The 17,636-nt window shown below is 40.2% G+C and overlaps 2 protein-coding genes across 2 annotated transcripts; both read left to right on the top strand.

The window, feature by feature from the left end:
• The first annotated feature begins 5,592 nt into the window (after positions 1-5,592).
• On the top strand, positions 5,593-7,975 carry nkx2.3 (NK2 homeobox 3). The gene is made up of 2 exons (XM_034184835.1): positions 5,593-6,101; positions 6,961-7,975. The coding sequence occupies exons 1-2, from the start codon at positions 5,732-5,734 to the stop codon at positions 7,596-7,598; spliced, it is 1,008 nt and encodes a 335-aa protein (XP_034040726.1). The 5' UTR covers positions 5,593-5,731; the 3' UTR covers positions 7,599-7,975.
• Positions 7,976-14,291: 6,316 nt separating this feature from the next.
• nkx3.3 (NK3 homeobox 3) lies at positions 14,292-16,359 on the top strand. Its single transcript, XM_034184990.1, has 2 exons — positions 14,292-14,703; positions 15,056-16,359. Exons 1-2 carry the CDS (start codon positions 14,391-14,393, stop codon positions 15,577-15,579), a joined length of 837 nt encoding a protein of 278 aa, XP_034040881.1. The 5' UTR covers positions 14,292-14,390; the 3' UTR covers positions 15,580-16,359.
• The last annotated feature ends 1,277 nt before the right edge of the window (positions 16,360-17,636 follow it).

Below are 17,636 nucleotides of genomic sequence, written 5' to 3'. Positions count from 1 at the left end.
TTTTTTTTTTGGGAAAAATGAAGCATTTTATGAATGTGGAGCAAGTGCAAGTGCTTCAGTTATTTTTTGAACCGGAGGAAGATGGAGCGTGCAGCGTGTTGTCAGAGTCTAAAACAGACAGTGAGGATTCTGGTCATGAAACAGATGATCCCTCTTCTGTTCTGGAGGAGCAATCAAAGCAGGTGGAGCCACCAACGTGTGCACGGAGATCTGAAGAGAGGGTTGGAGCTTGCGCTTCTGTTTCCAGATCCAGATCTCCGCTTGGATGCGCAGCAGAGACATGCCCCAGAGCTGACTGCTGGAACACGGAGGAGGAGGATGCAGACACTGGTCCAGCAGTAAGCAGATTTCAGCCTCTGAGAACACCAGAAGTCCAGGGTGATACACTTTCCACCCAAAGTCCAAAAGAACTTTTTCTTTTGTTTTTTGCAACTGATACAATTACAACAATTCGCACTAACACCAATAAAATTGCTGCAAAAAACAAGGCATTAGGAAAAAAATGCAACTGGACAGATACTGAAATGAAAGATCTGTACACATTTTTTGGACTTCTGATATACATGTCATTGCTGTCACTACCAAGTCTCCAGGACTACTGGAAACAAAGTCATATTTTGCCTGTGCCCTTTCCAGTGAAAGTAATGTCCAGAGACAGATTTAGATCGATATTTTGCAACATCCACCTAAGTGATTCAGATGAGGATGTAGAAAATGATAGAAAAAAGAGAACACCAGGCCATGACAAACTGTTTTGAGTCAGGCCTCTTTGATGACATCCTCAGTGCCTGCCAGGCTTATTACCACCTGAGGAGGGAGCTGGCAGTGGATGAAAGGATGGTGGTGATGAAGGCAAAAACTGGAATGACTCAATATTTGAAGGACAAGCCAACAAAATGGGATGAAACTTTTTGTGTTGGCTGTTTCAAGTAATGGCTACACACTCAAGTTCACATTTACACTGGCAAGACTGTGACCACAAGTGAGCACGGGCTGTCGTACGATGTGGTCATGAAACTGACCTGTGGTTCATGGACCTGGCTAACATGAAGTTTGGGGCATGTGGCACATGCAGGGAGAACAGACGAGGATACCCCAGAGGGAGGGCAAATGCTCTCACAAAAAAATCTGAAGGAGGATCTATAACAGTGGTGTCCAAACTATTCCAGAAAGGGCCGAGAGGGTGCAGATTTTCTTTGCAGGCACTGACTTCAGCAGGTGATTTCACTGATTAACAACCCTTTGAACAGGTGGGATGAGTTCATCAGTGAAATCACCTGCTGGAGTCAATGGCTGCAAAGAAAACCTGCACCCTCTCGGCTCTTTCTGGAATAGTTTGAACACCACTGATCTATAAGATGGATAAGAGAGGGGCCTCTGGTGTTTGTAAAGTGGATGGACACACGGGAGGTGTCTGTGTGCTCCACCATCTATCATGCGTTTTCAGGTGAGATAGTGTGGAGAAGGGTGAAGGATGCCAAGGACAGACGCTGGACGGTGAAAGACATTCCCTCTCTTACCCCTGTGTTGACTTATAATAAAAACATGGGTGGAGTCGACCTATCTGTCCAGCTCATCCAGTACTACTCCACCCATCCGAAAATTGCACGCTGGTACAGGACAGTGTTGCTGCACTTCCTTGACATTGCAATCACAAACGCATTCATCTTGCATCGTGAGATCAGCAGTGTCAAGCAAGTGCAGCCCATGACACACAAGGACTTTATGGTGGAGCTGGTGTGTCAGCTGTGTGGCACAGACAAAACAGGTGTCGCACAGAACAGGAGCCAGAACCATGTTCCTGTGCCAATTGTGAGAGGCACAGATCCTCGCCAAAAGGCCACAAAAGGCAGATTGAGGTGCCAATGGTGCCTTCACGTGGGCAATAAGAGGAGTGAGAGTGTCAGGCCTGCGATGTGCCCCTCTGTGTTGTGTAGGACAGGAACTGTTTTTTTGAGTGGCACAAATAGTTTTGCATGTCCTACACTACATTTTACATATGTTTTTGAAATTTACCATTTATGTTTACACTCTAAATCTTATTTTGACATCTGATTGTTTTCTAAATAGTTTAGCATTAGCATTTCCTGCACTATATGTTTTTTGAAATGTACAATTTATATTTACATTCTAAATCTTATTGTGATATCTGACTATTTCACACATACTTTAAAATGTCTGCACTGCATTGTACATATGTTTTTTGAAATTTACCATTTATATTTACATACTAAATCTTATTTTGACATCTGATTGTTTTCTAAATAGTTTAGCATTAGCATTTCCTGCACTATATTTGTACATATGTTTTTGAAATTCTAAATTGTGAAATCTGACTGTTTTGTAAAAAAAAAAAAAAAAATTGTACAAAAAAATGGTTGAAGCATTTCCTTCATTTATGTAAATAGTTGTATTTAACTTTGTGAGGTTTTTTGTTTTTGTTTGTTTGTTTTTTTGCTACATTTGTACATATGTTTTTGAAATTTACAATTTCTATTTATTTATCTATTTTCTATTTATTGAAGTCATGAAAATGTTTTGTTAAACAAGTTTGTGGTTTCACAGTACTCGGATTTTATGTTTTTTTTTTTTGGTGTGGTTTTAGGTTCACTGTGTTAAAACAGTAGGTCAGAATGAATGAAAAACTGTAAAGTCACACAGGTGAGGTTGTGCTGATAAAAATTACACCAAGCAAGGCCAGGTAAACACTTTTTAAAGGTAAATTATAAAAGGTAAAACCAAAAGTAGTCAAAAATGGCCAGTTATACCCTAGACTCCAGAGGGTTAACTCAGGAGCCAGATTGAGATCTAGATCAGCATCAAAAAATTGAAAAAAATTAGGAAGATTTTCAGTTCTTTTTGGACCAAATGCAATATTTCACAAACATGACCAGTGCAAACATAACTCCTTCAAACCTTTATGAGGAAGCTATTAATTACCTGTAAATAATATGATTTTTGCCTTTTAATATGTCTTTGGTAAACTACAGAACTTTTTTCCTGTTTCCTCATTTTTTTTTAATGCTGGAATAAACTAGAGGGCCACTCAGTGGAGTGCAAAGCCACAGGTTTATTGTGGCTGACAGCAAACTTGCTCAGACATAATTAGTCACGCTGTTTCATGACAAAGTCAACCTAGTTGTTGTTCTTGACATTCCCATGTGTGTTAACATTTGTGTAAAATGTGGTGGCTCCGCCCCTGGATTCAACCCAAAAGTTAAGAGTTCTTTTCTTGGCCCAGCACGCCTCATTTCTCCATCAGGAAAGAAAGAGACACAAACTGACAAACAATTGGTGAAAACAAACCCTCTTGCCCCACCCACGTGGCCTGTCTGCTGCTGGATTATCAGTTTGTGATGCACCTCGTCCCCTTTTTCTGAAAAGGTGTATTTTCTCACTGGCTTTTGTCTCACAAAGCAATATCTAACTCGTCGGACCTCCTTTCGTCATAAAGTGCCTTTCCAAGGACACATCAGATGACCTTTGCCCCCTGTTGTAACTGGAGTCTTCTTCAAGTGAATCAGAGATGGTTTGAAATAACTGCCGCTTTCTTTCCTCCATCATAAAATAAGTGAAACCCGGCGTGTAATCGCACTGACCTCTGCGCGAGCTCGGCCTGACGCAGCTTTTATCGCGACGATTGTGACGCGTGGATGATGTATCGGAGGAGCTCGCGCACACTTTTCTGGCAGTCTGGGTTTTGTTCCAGCCAGGAAACAGACTCTTCCGCTGCGTAAACACGATTCTCTGCTAGGACACTTTTTTGTGTGTGTGTGGGGGGGGGGGGGGGGGGGGGGGGCTCTCTCGGTGGCACGCAAAGATCATCGCTGACGGTCACCGTGCGTGTAGGCGCGTGGGCGCGTCTTTAGAAGGCTGCACGCTAATTGCGCCATTAGCGCAGTAATCTATCTGCGTCTCTGACCCGTGACGTTTTTAGGAGAAGACACATATCAGGTAAAGTCACAAACGTGCCAAACCATCTTTTTTTCCCCGGTGTTGTAAATAATTTAGCGCGTTCTTTTTATTGCGTAAATATTTGGGAAACAGTTTGGAGAACTGTGCCGACTTACTCTGGGGTGTTTTACGCAGCAGTTCTGAAATAGAATCTGATCAGACGCGCTCAATCCAAAACCTTTTCTAATTACGCGGGAGATTGTCTCAGCCCACGTGTCCTCCGTGTCTTTTCTGTGTCTCCCCCATGACTCTCCTTTAATGGACCGTTTTTAAAGTCACGGATCTCGGGGAGAGGGGAAGACGCTGCGCTAATCTAAACAGCGCCTTGTTGATGGGGAGCGGATGAGATTATGTCGGCGTGGCCTCCTTTTCTTTCCACGCGCTTCAGGAGCAGCCGAGCCTCAGATGGTGGCGCCTGCACTTGGCCAGAGATACGAGACAAGAGAGAAGGTGTCCCGTTTCAGAGCGTTTGCCCTTTGGCCTTCACGTTAACTCAACCAGAAATCCAGCATTTACCTACGTATTTACTTATTTGTATTTTACACAGGTCACAGCACTGAAAACATTTTTATGAACCAAAGTTTTGTTGTTGTTGTTCTTTGCTGAGACAAAGAGGAGGAGGGAGAACTACATGTCTCATTCTTAGATATGTTATATGTAAGGTAACGTACTTGTGAATATCTTATTTATATTGTATATTGTATTCATAATTAGTATTTGTTTGATTTATTATTATTTTATTAATACAATATTTGGTGCAATAAATCAATATATTTGTGCAATCAAGTTGAACTGTACATTTAAATAAGCATTACTGTACGTTTCTTTATTATTTTCTTTTATTTTAAAGATAATTTCAGTTGAGCCAATTTTCTTTCTTCATTTTTGTTGTTTCCTTGCTGATTTCTTTCTTTCTTTCTTGCTGCTTTTATGCATTCATGCATTTATCTTCATTTAGTTTTTATTTATTTTAATTCCTTTCCTCCCTCCTTTCATTCGTTTTTGTATCATTTATTTTATTTATCGTTTTCTTTTTTCTTTACGTTTTATGTATCTTTATTTCTTTCCTTCCTTCTTTCATACTTTATTTTTATCATTTATGTGTCTATATTATTTATCGTCTTTCTTTCTTTCCTTCCACGCCCAGATTTGTGGAAAAAACACAGTTTCTCAGATGGAGACGCAACAAACAAACGAAAAATCCTACAATATTCTTTTTCGCTCTCTCTTTAAACTGCTCCGTCGTTCTCATTTTCCACCGCATTATCTTTTATTATCTTATCCGCGGGTTTCACCAGACAGGAAACAAAGATAACCCTAATCTAGAAACAGCCTCAGTGATGATGGGACGGAACCATTCAGCAGAGACAGGATTTGTTTATATATTTATTTAAATCGTATTCAAGGGCTGCGTAAAGTGCAGTTCTAGTAACTTGTGCATATGAGTCTTGCTCAACCAAATGATACAGTATAAAAAAAAATACTAGGATAAAATTTTCCCCCATTCAGACTTTCCTTATTTTATCATTTTGCTGTAATTATATTTCATAACGTTGTGAAAGGTTCCTCCCCTGCGCGATGACGTCACTGAGAGCGAGAGGACAGCATCTTGGCTGACCTGGGTCGTTCTCCACATAACTGGATTCCGTCAAGCAGACAGGATCGACCTCAGAAGGGAGGGATGTGAAAAACACGCAGCGCGCAGCCTTAGGAAAAGCGTCTTTTACGCACGGTCTGGAAACAAACATCCTCGTTTTAGAGCAAGCCGTACTTTATAATGCTTCCGAGCCCGGTCATCACTTCTTCCAGCACGCCCTTTTCTGTGAAGGACATTTTGAAGTTAGAGCTGCAGCAGCAGTCTCAGCAGCTGCAGCTCATCTCCTCCTGCCTCGGACTCTCCGGCGCGCTGGCACCGCCGGGGTCCTTCCGCTGTCACTCGCCACCCTCCTGCATGCTGGCTGGCAGGGACAGTCCGAGCTCCATCAGCTCCGTGCTGTCGGAGAGCGAAGAGAGGATGTCCTATATCAGCACGATGACGGCGCACGAGCGGCTTGTGGAGTCCGGCGCGTCGGCGGAGATGTTCAGCAACCAGGCGCAGAGTAACACAGCAGAGCTGCGGCTGGAGCAGGAAGAACACCAAGAAAGCAGTGAGTGCAGCCAGTGCAACGATTTATATGATCACAACAACTAATTTGTATGTATAATTTTTATTGTCCCAAAGGTGCATTGTTGAAATGTCTATAATCTCATTTAAAACCGTGTACTCAAACCCACATTAATCGACATTTCGCAATAAATTTCGTGTTGCCGTATTATTTAAAACAAGCCTCAGGGACTATTTCAGAATTATTGCGTAATTTGCAACTTGTTTTCTCAGTTGTGTTGATAATAATATAATTTTATCCTGGAATAACAAACGCCGAATAACAAGAATTATTCGAGGCTTTTCAGCATTGTGGTGTTTGTGATTATTTATGTGCATTTTTTAATTTCCTAGAAACTGCAATGAAGTCGCTTAAATTGATTCTTAATTTGTAATGTGGCCTGTATTTAATATAATTGCCACAAAAATATAATTTTCCACGCCTTTATCATAAAAAGTGCCATAAAATAAATATTTAAGTCTGGCGCTTTTCTTGCACAGGTGCTCAACCAAATTTATCGTAATTGCAGAATAATTTAACAATAATAATGTGTTTTTTTCTTTTTCTCTTGCAGAAATTATATGTTGAAATTTTGAGGATGAATAGCCTACAGTAGAATTTCAAATAAGTAAAAAAAAAAATTAAATAAAATGCAAAACTGGTCTTTCCCGCAGTTCTATTTAAAAGGAGAATGTAGTCGTGTAAACATGACATATTATCCAAAAATGGAACAAAATTGCAGTGTAATTGTTTAAAAGCTGAAATTGCAGTTGTGATTATAAATTGCTTGTGTTTAATGCTAAAACTGCGGTGTGATAAGTGTTTCAGCCAACATGCATTGATGGAATGGTTTCTCCTGCAGAAAGCTGCGTTGCGCTGCGCGCTGACGGCGACGAGGCGGAGGCGGACAGAGCGGCCAGCAAGCAGCAGAGGACCAGGAGGAAACCCCGCGTCCTCTTCTCCCAGGCGCAGGTGTTCGAGCTGGAGCGACGCTTCAAGCAGCAGCGCTACCTGTCCGCCCCGGAGAGAGAACACCTCGCCAGCTCGCTCAAACTCACCTCCACCCAGGTCAAGATCTGGTTCCAAAACAGGAGGTACAAATGCAAGAGGCAACGGCAAGACAAGACTTTGGAGATGGCGGGTCATCACCATCACCATCACCATCATCATCCCCACGCGCCTCCTCCACCGCCGCCGCCGCCGAGGAGAGTGGCCGTGCCGGTGCTGGTGCGCGACGGGAGGCCGTGTCAGAACTATAACACGTCTTACACTGTCGGAGCTCCAAACCCGTACAGTTACAGCAGCTACCCGGCCTACAGCTACAACAACTCCGTGTACACCAACACTTATTCTTGTACTTATTCTCTGTCGCCCAACAACACTTCTGCTAACGCGTTTGTTAATTTGGGGAACCTCGGTGCGCAGACGCAAACGCAGGCGCCCCAAGGACCAGTGGTCACACCGTGCCAAGGAGCCCTGCAGGGGATCCGTGCGTGGTAGCGCAGGAGAGACTTCAGCATGTCACCTAACACTGAGGAAGCATTTTTCAAACCCCGTGTAACGGATTATGGCTGAGGAAACCTCTAAACCCACTGACTCAGACAAACCACACAGTGTTTGCGCATTATTTCTGAGCCACATGTTTTTTTAATATTATAAACCTGCTGTGTAATGTTGAACTGGTGTATTACATGTTACTGATGAGTAAAGATGTTCGTGTAGAAACCCGTAAGCTCTGAATGTGATATATACGCAAATAAATAGAAAAAAAATAAAAAAAAAAAGAAAGTAAACGTAATGGATTAACTTGACTTCATGTATTATTGCGATTCCTATTAATTGACAATATTATACAGTACAGTTTTTTTGTAATCGTTAAAAAAGCAATCAAACACAGTAGAGGGCAAATCAAAATTATGCATACCAAGTGTTGCTCCATTATTCCAAAATGGTTGAGTTTTTTTTAACGTGTTCTCGCCACTCCTTTATTCTTCTTGTTTTTTGCAACATGCGCACTATAAGACATGAACCAGAAACATAGAGAATGTAGAGACGAGCTTAGTGTCCGACTAGAACTCACAGATGGACATTAACCAGACAGACAGCATCCGCAGCCAGATAAACATAAAAAATTATCAACAGATAAATCAATTCATACCTATAAATAAATCTTTTGTAAAATATATATATATATATATATATATATATATATATATATATATATATATATATATATATATATATATATATATATATATAAAATAAAAAAATATTAATAATATAAGGTAACTCAAAAGTCATTTTTGTTTTCCGAGTAACAATAATAATGTATTGCTTGTAGCTTTATTTCGTTTTTCAGTACTTTGCAAATTCTTGCAAATTTTGCAGTACTTGCAAATTCAATGTGAGTTTACATGGAAACAGATGGGAAGCTACATCCTTTTACTTTCCCAATTTAAATTTACAAGTATAAATCTGGATAAGTGACCATACGGTTTCTAAGCACAGTCATATTTTGCTCACTTAACTTGGATTTACTCCCGGGGTTTAATTACAAAGTGAGATTACTGGTTTCCCAACTGTTTTCAGGTAAACTCAGTGTGTTACATGTACAGTTACTTGCATCATTGTCCAATATTTTAAAAAAAATACTGTAAGAGTTGTATCTTTCCTCCCACTGGCATGACATTTCTCCACACTGTAAATTTAACATTTAACTTGAAGCTCAAATTGAATAGTTGGGTGAATTAATTTGGGGTTTATTTCCAATTTTAAACTTAGGGAAAGTGTGTTTACTTTTTCCAATTCAACATCTGAGATTCAGTTAATTCTCAGATGTGTTTGATCAAGATCAATGTTGCTAGTTTGTTAGATATTTATCAAGAATGACAAGAAATGGGCCAATTTGAATGAAATTAATAATCCCGAATTATTATCCAGATAATAATAATTATAAGAAGAAGAATAGTAAGTCCCTTCGGCTGCTCCCTTGTTTGCACTCGGGGTCACCACAGCAAATCCAAGGTGGATCTGCATGTTGAATTGGCACAAGTTTTACGCCGGATGCCCTTCCTGACGCAACTCCACATTACATGGAGAAATGTGGCAGGGGTGGGACGTGAAGTATTAATAATAATAATAATAATAATAATAATAATAATAATAATTAGTGGATTTTCTTTATAATGTTGGTCATTCCACGAGGTTTTGGTAGAGATGAGGTGAAAACTTTGAGAAATTGATGTATTTTTTAAGCAATTGGTAATGCACTAAAATAATAAATTCAATAAATTAAAATAATAAATTAAATTGAATAATAATTCAATTTTGTGCTAGATTTGCATCCAGTAAATAAATGTTGCCACTACTCAAACAAGGCATTAAAGTTTAATTTAATTTAGTTGGGTGTATGTATATTTATTGTATGGAACTCCTGCCTGACAATGAATTGAGTTCATCCCCTTAGTCATCTTCTAACCTCTGTGCGTAAAACAGAGAAAAACCATAATGGAAAATTTGCATCCAGATTCTAATGAGCTCTCAACAATTCATTTTGATGTCATCACCTGGATCCATGGATATCAGCAGTTTCTGAAGAAAACAAAATAATTTATTTATTTACCTCCATGGAAAACAAAGAAAAACATGATGGAGAATTCACATCCAAATCCTGATCACCACCAAAATGTATTAATTGCCTCCTTTTCATGTTATCACAAAATGTCACCAGATAGAAAATAATTTGGAATACACATCCAGATCATCACCGGAAGAACTGTTTAGTACTTAATTTGTTATCTCAACTGCTCCCACAAAATATATTGCTTCAATGGAAAAAAGCAAAATGTAACTTTTTTTTTTCCAGTTTGTACAATTTGCTTTGCCTATTGAAAGAACCAGGTTTTGTAGGCCTTGTTGACGTAATATTAATTAAATAGACCCACATTATTTAATTTCTTGCAGTGTTGCAACACTAAGACCAGCGTGTTTTTGGAAGACTTGATCCTTGCACCGGGTTTCGTGGACCTAGACTGTATATTTTTCAGTAATCCTGCTGACAGATAGACTAATGCCTCTGCAGAGGTAAAATAATCATCATCATCAGTGCTTAGCTGTTAAACAATCGCACTCTGCCCCCACCTTCTGCTCATCCTGCGCAGTTAATGGAGATGAATGGGCGCGTAAACAGAGTGTTTGTCTCCTCTGATGGGCTCCTCGTCCACTTCCTGCGGCTCCTGCGCTGCCGGTGTTGGACATACCTGGTGTCAGGCTTAAGTGGTGCGCAGTCCTCAGTGTAAATAGAGCTGGCGACAGCACGGCGATGCCTGAGGACGCGGCCTGGACACGGCTGTTCTGCCGATCTCTATCTGCAGCTTCCAAAGATAGCAGCGCGGCTGCAAGGCGCGCAGCTTTCCCAAAACAAAGTCTCCAATGGCAACCACTCAAGGAGCGCCCAAAAAGACCCGCCGGGGCCTAAATATAGAGAAGGAAAAGTGTGTGGAGATGTTGGAGGCTGCACGAGACGGACATCCGTGCTGTGGGTCCACTGACATTATTGTTATTATCAGTAGAAGAGGTTTGGAGATTTGGATTTGATCATCATCACCATGCGTGTCAGCAGGTAAACGATATTTATAAAGGTACAATAAAGAAAAGCCAGTTCAATTTTGTACATGATTTCATTCCAATAAATATTGTTTACCCATCTGAAGGAAAGTACACCCGATAGAATTGCATTTAATGTAGGTGGGGGCTACAAATATTTATTTTATGGAAATCCTGCCCAAAATTTGAGTCCATCCAGCGTTTTTTTTTTAATATAGTGTAAAGTGGTGTTTAAAAGGGTCATATTATCACCAAGTCAGGTATTACCTCATGTCACCAAAAATACACTGAGGTTATGCATCAAAAGAGTAACAGCAAAACATTAATTTCTGTGTGAAACAACAGCTGATTTTTTTTTTTTAGCTCACATCATTTTGTCCAGTAAGTCTTTATGACGTGTGAGCATTTTCACCTTTTTGGCACCTTTTGGCAAAACTAATTTTAGCACAACAAAAGAACACAAAACATGCAGACTGGGGTTGGTTTTCCACACACTGCATTGGGGGAAAAAAATTCTCCTCCTTCTTTTTTGGACAGCTGTGTGTCACCCCATAGCAACTATCATTTAATACATAGCTTCTATGCTTGTTGCCATGGCTAAAGCAAATCTGATAGGGTTACTGACCCATCAATCAAAACCACTGAAAAGGACTTTCAAATTTAAAGCTCCAGCAGATTTCTTTGGATTTACTGTATCTTCAAATCGTCAGGTATTAAACTGTCATGCTCTTGGGCTAATTTTATTCTGGATAAAATAAGAGTTCTGCAGATATTCATGTATTTAAAATTTGTTGAGAACTACTAAAAAAAAAAAATAAATACATTGTGAGCTTGACTTCTGTGCTGAGCCCACCCCATGTTTTTCTCATTTTGATGACTTAACCAAAAGGTTGTTAGGTTCCAGCCCTGATTATTGCTGTGATTATTGCATTTTTAAGCAAGACACTGCTCCAACGTAGGGAACATTGGCCCCACATGAACATAAAAAACATAGACTGCAATGTACTGGACAAACCCTGTGTGACATCACCCATAGCTTCTGAATGGAAACTCGGAAGAAGTATTTTGAAGCCCAAAATTGCTGCAATAGGGGTCACCAATGGCAGCATTGACTCTGCTTGCATCAAAACAAACCCATAAATGGATAAAAAGGTGAAGCATAGGCAAGACTCCACATGGGCTGGGTGGGACTAATGATGCCCGAACAAATCTCCATCTTAGAGTTACCAAAAAAGCTAAGCTAACAGGCTAACTTTGGTTTGGGTGTACATTAAATCATATTTTTGCGGACTGGGTAGTGGTTTTAGCTTTGGTGTGGGCATTAAAAATTATGACCATCTTATTTCCTCATTAATCATGGATTAACTAAACCATCCGTCATCAGGCTCCTGATAGCTGCTGAAAGTGCTAACGCTGTTAGCATTAAAAAAAAATAAATGGCATGAAAATTCCACTTCACAGCTCATACTTTTTAGATGACCTTCATCATACACAGTAAATATCACCAGGGTTAAATTAACACTGACAGTAAACATATGGTCCCACTCTGGCCAGAGTAGAACCAGTGTTATTTTAACACTGTCAATGTTAACTTTACACTGGTGATTTTACTGTGTATTATTAGATATTTGTAATAAAATGCTCAAAAGTACAGACGCAATCCTCCACCCTTCGAGCCAGCGACACTATGAACATGGCTCATGACACACAAGCTGTCACTCAAAGGGGCCATGACCCTAATTATGCATCCACAGTAAAATCACAGTGTTAAATTAACACTGACAGTGAACATAATGGTCTCACTCTGACCAGAGTAGGACCATATGTACACCGGCAGTGTTAATTTAACATTATCAGTGTTAAATAGTGTTAATTTAACACTGATAGTGTTAATTTAACACTATCAGTCTTAGATTTACACTGGTGAATTGACTGTATGATGACTTAAAACATCTTAAACTATGGAGTTATGAAAAAATACACCCTGTACGATTGTCATGGAGACAGAAACTAACTAGAGACCAAAGCCATGTTTTGTACCAGGCTGTAAACATGTTGATTTCTGCACTAATGTTGGAAATTTTAACATGGACTTCAATGGGAACCTACACACAGGCCAGTCAAGGACCCAGGACTTTTTCTTCTTCCTGTTGTGCCTCAATATGGATGACCAAAGCTTACCTGATGAGGCAAAATAAGCTTTCTCTGAAAACTATTTCTGTGCCTGTTATTTTAAACTGAAAGGAGCTGCTGCTTGCCACGCCCCCTTCTGTCTGTCCTTTGTCTTATAACTGGTCATATTTTTAAGTGTATCACACAGACAAGCTCTGAATATGCTTCACAAATCTTCTGTCCGGGGACTGTGGATGAAAACTATAGCCTTTGGCTAATTCTGGTACATTTGCAGAAATGTTTATTAATGTACAATGTCCCTGCCAAATCAACCAATACACAAATAGGAGTCCAAAGAGGTTGCAGAAGTTGTTCTTCGGGAAAATGTTTGAAATCCTTAATATTACTGATAGCAAGAGACTTTCTTCATGTACAATCAGAATAACCACCAAGTGCAAAGTGGTTTTACACATCATGTGTTACATTTTCAACATCATGGCTGGCTACCAAGGAGCCCCCCCAAAGAAAATGCAATAAAATAAATTTGAGGATCTTTTTTTTACCACATAGTGAAGGGGTGGGCGGGGCATAGGCCATTACATTTGGATGCAGATAGGGATCCACTACCATATAGGCAACACTTTCCCCCTTTTTTCCTGATGTTACACATTGACATTAAAGTACATTTCTATGAGGACTTTTAAGAAACAGATATAAGCTTCTGCAGATCTGGATAACGATGGAGATCCAATGAGGTTGGGTGGGGGGGTGGGGGTTTAGACAGTTACGTTTTGGCAAAAGTATGCACATGGGTGCCCTTCCAGTTGTCGAACGTGCTGATGAACTGCATAAAAGTGCAGAATACATTCCGCGGTTAGTCAAACCAAACAATACCGAGGAGGGGGAGGAGGAAATATTACTGCGTCTGTCATCAGTATCGAACACCACAAAAAGAGCCGAACACCACACGACGGCGCTGCTCACCTGTTTCAGACAGTCGTAGGTTGAACGACAAAAACTTTTGCTTAGTCTGTGAGGATTTCGGTGTAACTGCTGAGAACGCACCTCCTCCCCTCCTCCCCCATGACCCCTAATGGTTTAGAAAATGAAAATTATTGATAATTATTGATTTAAACAAAATGGTAAAATAAGCAAATTAATTGAATGTTTATATAAAGTGCAGCCAAAGTGCTGCACGCTGCAGGAATGTGCGGAACAAATGTTTTACGCGCCGCTTTTACGCATTGGAGTTTGCTGCTCATTCGATACGGTGCATTTTTACGCACATAGTGACAGAGAGATCATCTGACACATTTTGTGATTTCATGCACAACAGCACACCACTCTATTTCCAAATGTCCCGCAGCGCAGAGCGCACGGCACCGATGGGCGGAAACAAATGGGGAGGGACCCGAGAGATAAATCAGCCTATCACATGCTAACTGCTTCTACAACTGCTGGGAGTATCGTAACACACTTGACAAGCACCTCCTTTAGTCGCTGCAAATCGGAAATCTGCACAATTTAATTAGAAAAATTAAAGAGAGGGCCGAGAATCGATGTGTCCTAACTCACATGTGTGAAGAAACTTCAGCGCGTGGGTTTTGGTTAATAATGACGTTAAGCTTCTCGTCCTTCTCCATCGAAAACATCCTCACCGCAGGGGGTGATGTCCAGAGGAAGAGCGGCTTCGGCACCGCAGCGGAGCCGCGTGCGCCAAAATGCGCAGTGCGCAGTGAGTTTGAAGGGAAAAAACAGACTGAAAACGCAACAGTCCACCACGATGTGGTTCATCTCGATCTGGACGAGAAGCGCATCCACGTGGAGAGATTTTCTCCTGGGACCCTTCGGTGTGAGGAGGAAGGAGAGAAGCAGGAGCACAGAGGAGGTAGGGCAGCCATCTCTCCTGATTTATTAAAAAACAAAAAGCTGAATTATGTCACAATAATTGTATGTTTTACAAATAAAGACTAACATTTAGCGAAGAAATGACATTTAAGTAAGAAAAAAAAGCTGGTCCAAAAATAACTTATACACATAAATAATATATTTAATTCATTATTTCCAAAAATATGATGGATCAACAGGTACGTCACTCTACAGTTACAATTTTCTTGCATAAATAAACCTTTTAGTGCAGTTTCTATGTATGTGTGTGTGCGCTTTAATTAAGCTCTCAAGTAAATCAGTTTAACACGAATCCCAAACTTTGACGCCGACAGCGATTTGTGTTTTTCCAGACGGCGCAAAGCAGCTTCTGCGTTTTGTGGAGCCCAGCGGGGAGGATGAGAAAGCGCAGCGCAGGAACCCCGGCCGGGGATCCGTGTGCGGCGCCAAGAAGCGCTCCAGGGCCGCCTTCTCTCACGCGCAGGTGCACGAGCTGGAGCGCCGCTTTAACGAGCAGCAGTACCTTTCCGGGCCCGAACGGGCGGATCTGGCCGGAGCTCTAAAACTCACCGAGACTCAAGTGAAAATCTGGTTCCAGAACAGGAGATACAAAAGCAAACGGCGCCAGGAGTCCGCGTGCAGCATCTCAGCAAGGAGAGTAGCGGTCAAAGTGCTCGTGAGGGACAATCACAGCGTGGGACCCATCCACGTGACTGTACCACAGCATTACCGCCAGTACTGCCTGATCCCCCACTACCCACAGTTCCACCAGTACCGGCCCTGCTGCTTCCAGCCCTGCAGCGCAAAGTGCACGTGGTGTGGATGGATGCGCACGTGGGAACAGAACAAATCTCTACATGTTACTGTCATCGATTGAGCAGCAAGAATCATGTAGAGATCCTCTTGATTTCTGATTATAGTGTTGTTTTAAACATTTTTTTAAACACTGTTTGCATAATTACGGATAAAACTTTCTGTCCGGCCGAGTGAGTAAAAAAAAAAAAAAAAAAAAAAAAATGCAACGAGGTGGCTTAAAAAATAGACGTGAAAAATTTTACGTCATTCTGTTGACTTCTTTGTTGAAACAGAAATGTTAATTTATCATTTGAGTCTGTCGTTTTGGCGTGATTTCAACAAATTCATATATTTTGCTTACATCTTAGACTTGTCTAAATGTTTTCTGTGTTGCCTTGTCTTGATAATAATAGACTTTAAATCAAAAATAAAATAAAAATACGCTTGTTAGCCTGATTATATTTGCAACTATAGTAAATTAACATGACATGTATTAGACGTTTTACATGATTATCATGCAATCATATGTTATTCAGTAATAGCTATTGCACATATAGCCCATATAAATCAGATTGTGACGTTATTATTTTTTTTTTAACTCAGCTGCTTGCTGCTGGAGTGTCTGAGCTGTGTGACCAAATGTAGTTCTGTGCAAAAGTCTTAGACAGGGCTTTGTGTAAGCTATTGAAATTATTTTCTGTGAGCTATCCTACGGTTTGTCAGGAACATCAGCTCATTGTTCATTGACTATTATCCCATTTATCTTTGTAAACTCATGCAAATAATCAAGGTTTCACTTATCAGAAAAAGTGTCATATGTTCTTTAAAAATTGACAAATTAATTATTATTACTGTTATCATTCTTCTTCTTCTTATTATTATTATTAGTAGTAGTAGTAGTAGTATTTGCATACAGAAAAAAAAACTGATTATCTAATACTTCATACAGAAACACACTCAAAAAACTGATATTAGACATATATTTATATTAGTTTCCATCTACTAAATATATGTAGTCCAACTAAATGAAGTTCAATTATCTTGCATGGGTGTGCTTTATTTTGAGTTGGGGCTACATATATTTATTGGATGGAAACCCTGCTCATAATTTAATTGAGTTCATCCAATGAGTCTTTTTTTTTTTTTTTTTTTGAGTGCATGAGGGTGCTTAAGACTTTTTACACTCAACCCAGTTTCACAGCAGTTCGTGACGAGATGTCATTCCTGTCGAGAAGCCAGCCCTCCACGCAACTGCGCATGCATGTGCAGTTCTCTCTACCCAGACTTTCACGTGTCCACACTTCCCCCATCGGGTTGACGTGCCTCTTTACCGCGTTGAATTCCCCGACCAAGCAACCGAGGAATGAAAATACAACAGCAATAAGTGTCTTTTCAATTTTAAAAAGTTCAAATTTGCATGTGCATGCTGTATACAGCACAATATTGTTGGGACGCGGAACTGTCGATTTATGCGACCAGACGCACAATTCGACAACACTGCACATCTTGACAGAACACCGGTATTTCGAAAAGTACATGAATCTATGGGTTCATGACGGGGGCACAAAAATGGGGCACTTTTCCTGACGATTTTGTGACAGGGGCATAAAATGGGAGGTATTGGGGGTTGTCGGGGGGGGGGGGGTTATACACTTAAGGTATGGTTATGGTTAGAGTTATAAAGGGAGGATTATAAATTGCAAAATTAAAAAAAAACTCACGAAAATCAGATGCATTTCGTGATGGGGCACAAAAAAAAAAAAAAACTTGAAACCGGGCTGTTACACCGTACAGCAATGAAAAAAGAATTGCGGCAACACACAAATGAACTACCAAATGAATGTATCCCATAAAATTTACACCACCTTGTTAATTTAAATTGGCCAAACTTAATTCATTTAGGTGTTACCAGTTGCAGGTTTTCTCTTTGTTTCAGTGTGTAATATGTCTTTTTCCTTTCCATTTTGTTAACAACTGCCCAGACAGAGAAATTTAGAATTTATACAAACTGGAAGAAGGAAGGTTATCTGGATGTAAGAAACATGATGTAGATGCTCACATTTTCAGTACAGTATTTATTTTATTTGAGACGTCTTTACTGATAAGAAAATATGGTGCAACAGCAGAGACATTCTTCTC

This window comes from Thalassophryne amazonica, chromosome 13 (genome assembly GCF_902500255.1).
Source record: "Thalassophryne amazonica chromosome 13, fThaAma1.1, whole genome shotgun sequence".
Lineage (NCBI taxonomy): Eukaryota > Metazoa > Chordata > Actinopteri > Batrachoidiformes > Batrachoididae > Thalassophryne > Thalassophryne amazonica.
Note: the sequence above shows the minus strand (reverse complement) of the source record. Positions and strands in the feature narration are given on the sequence as shown.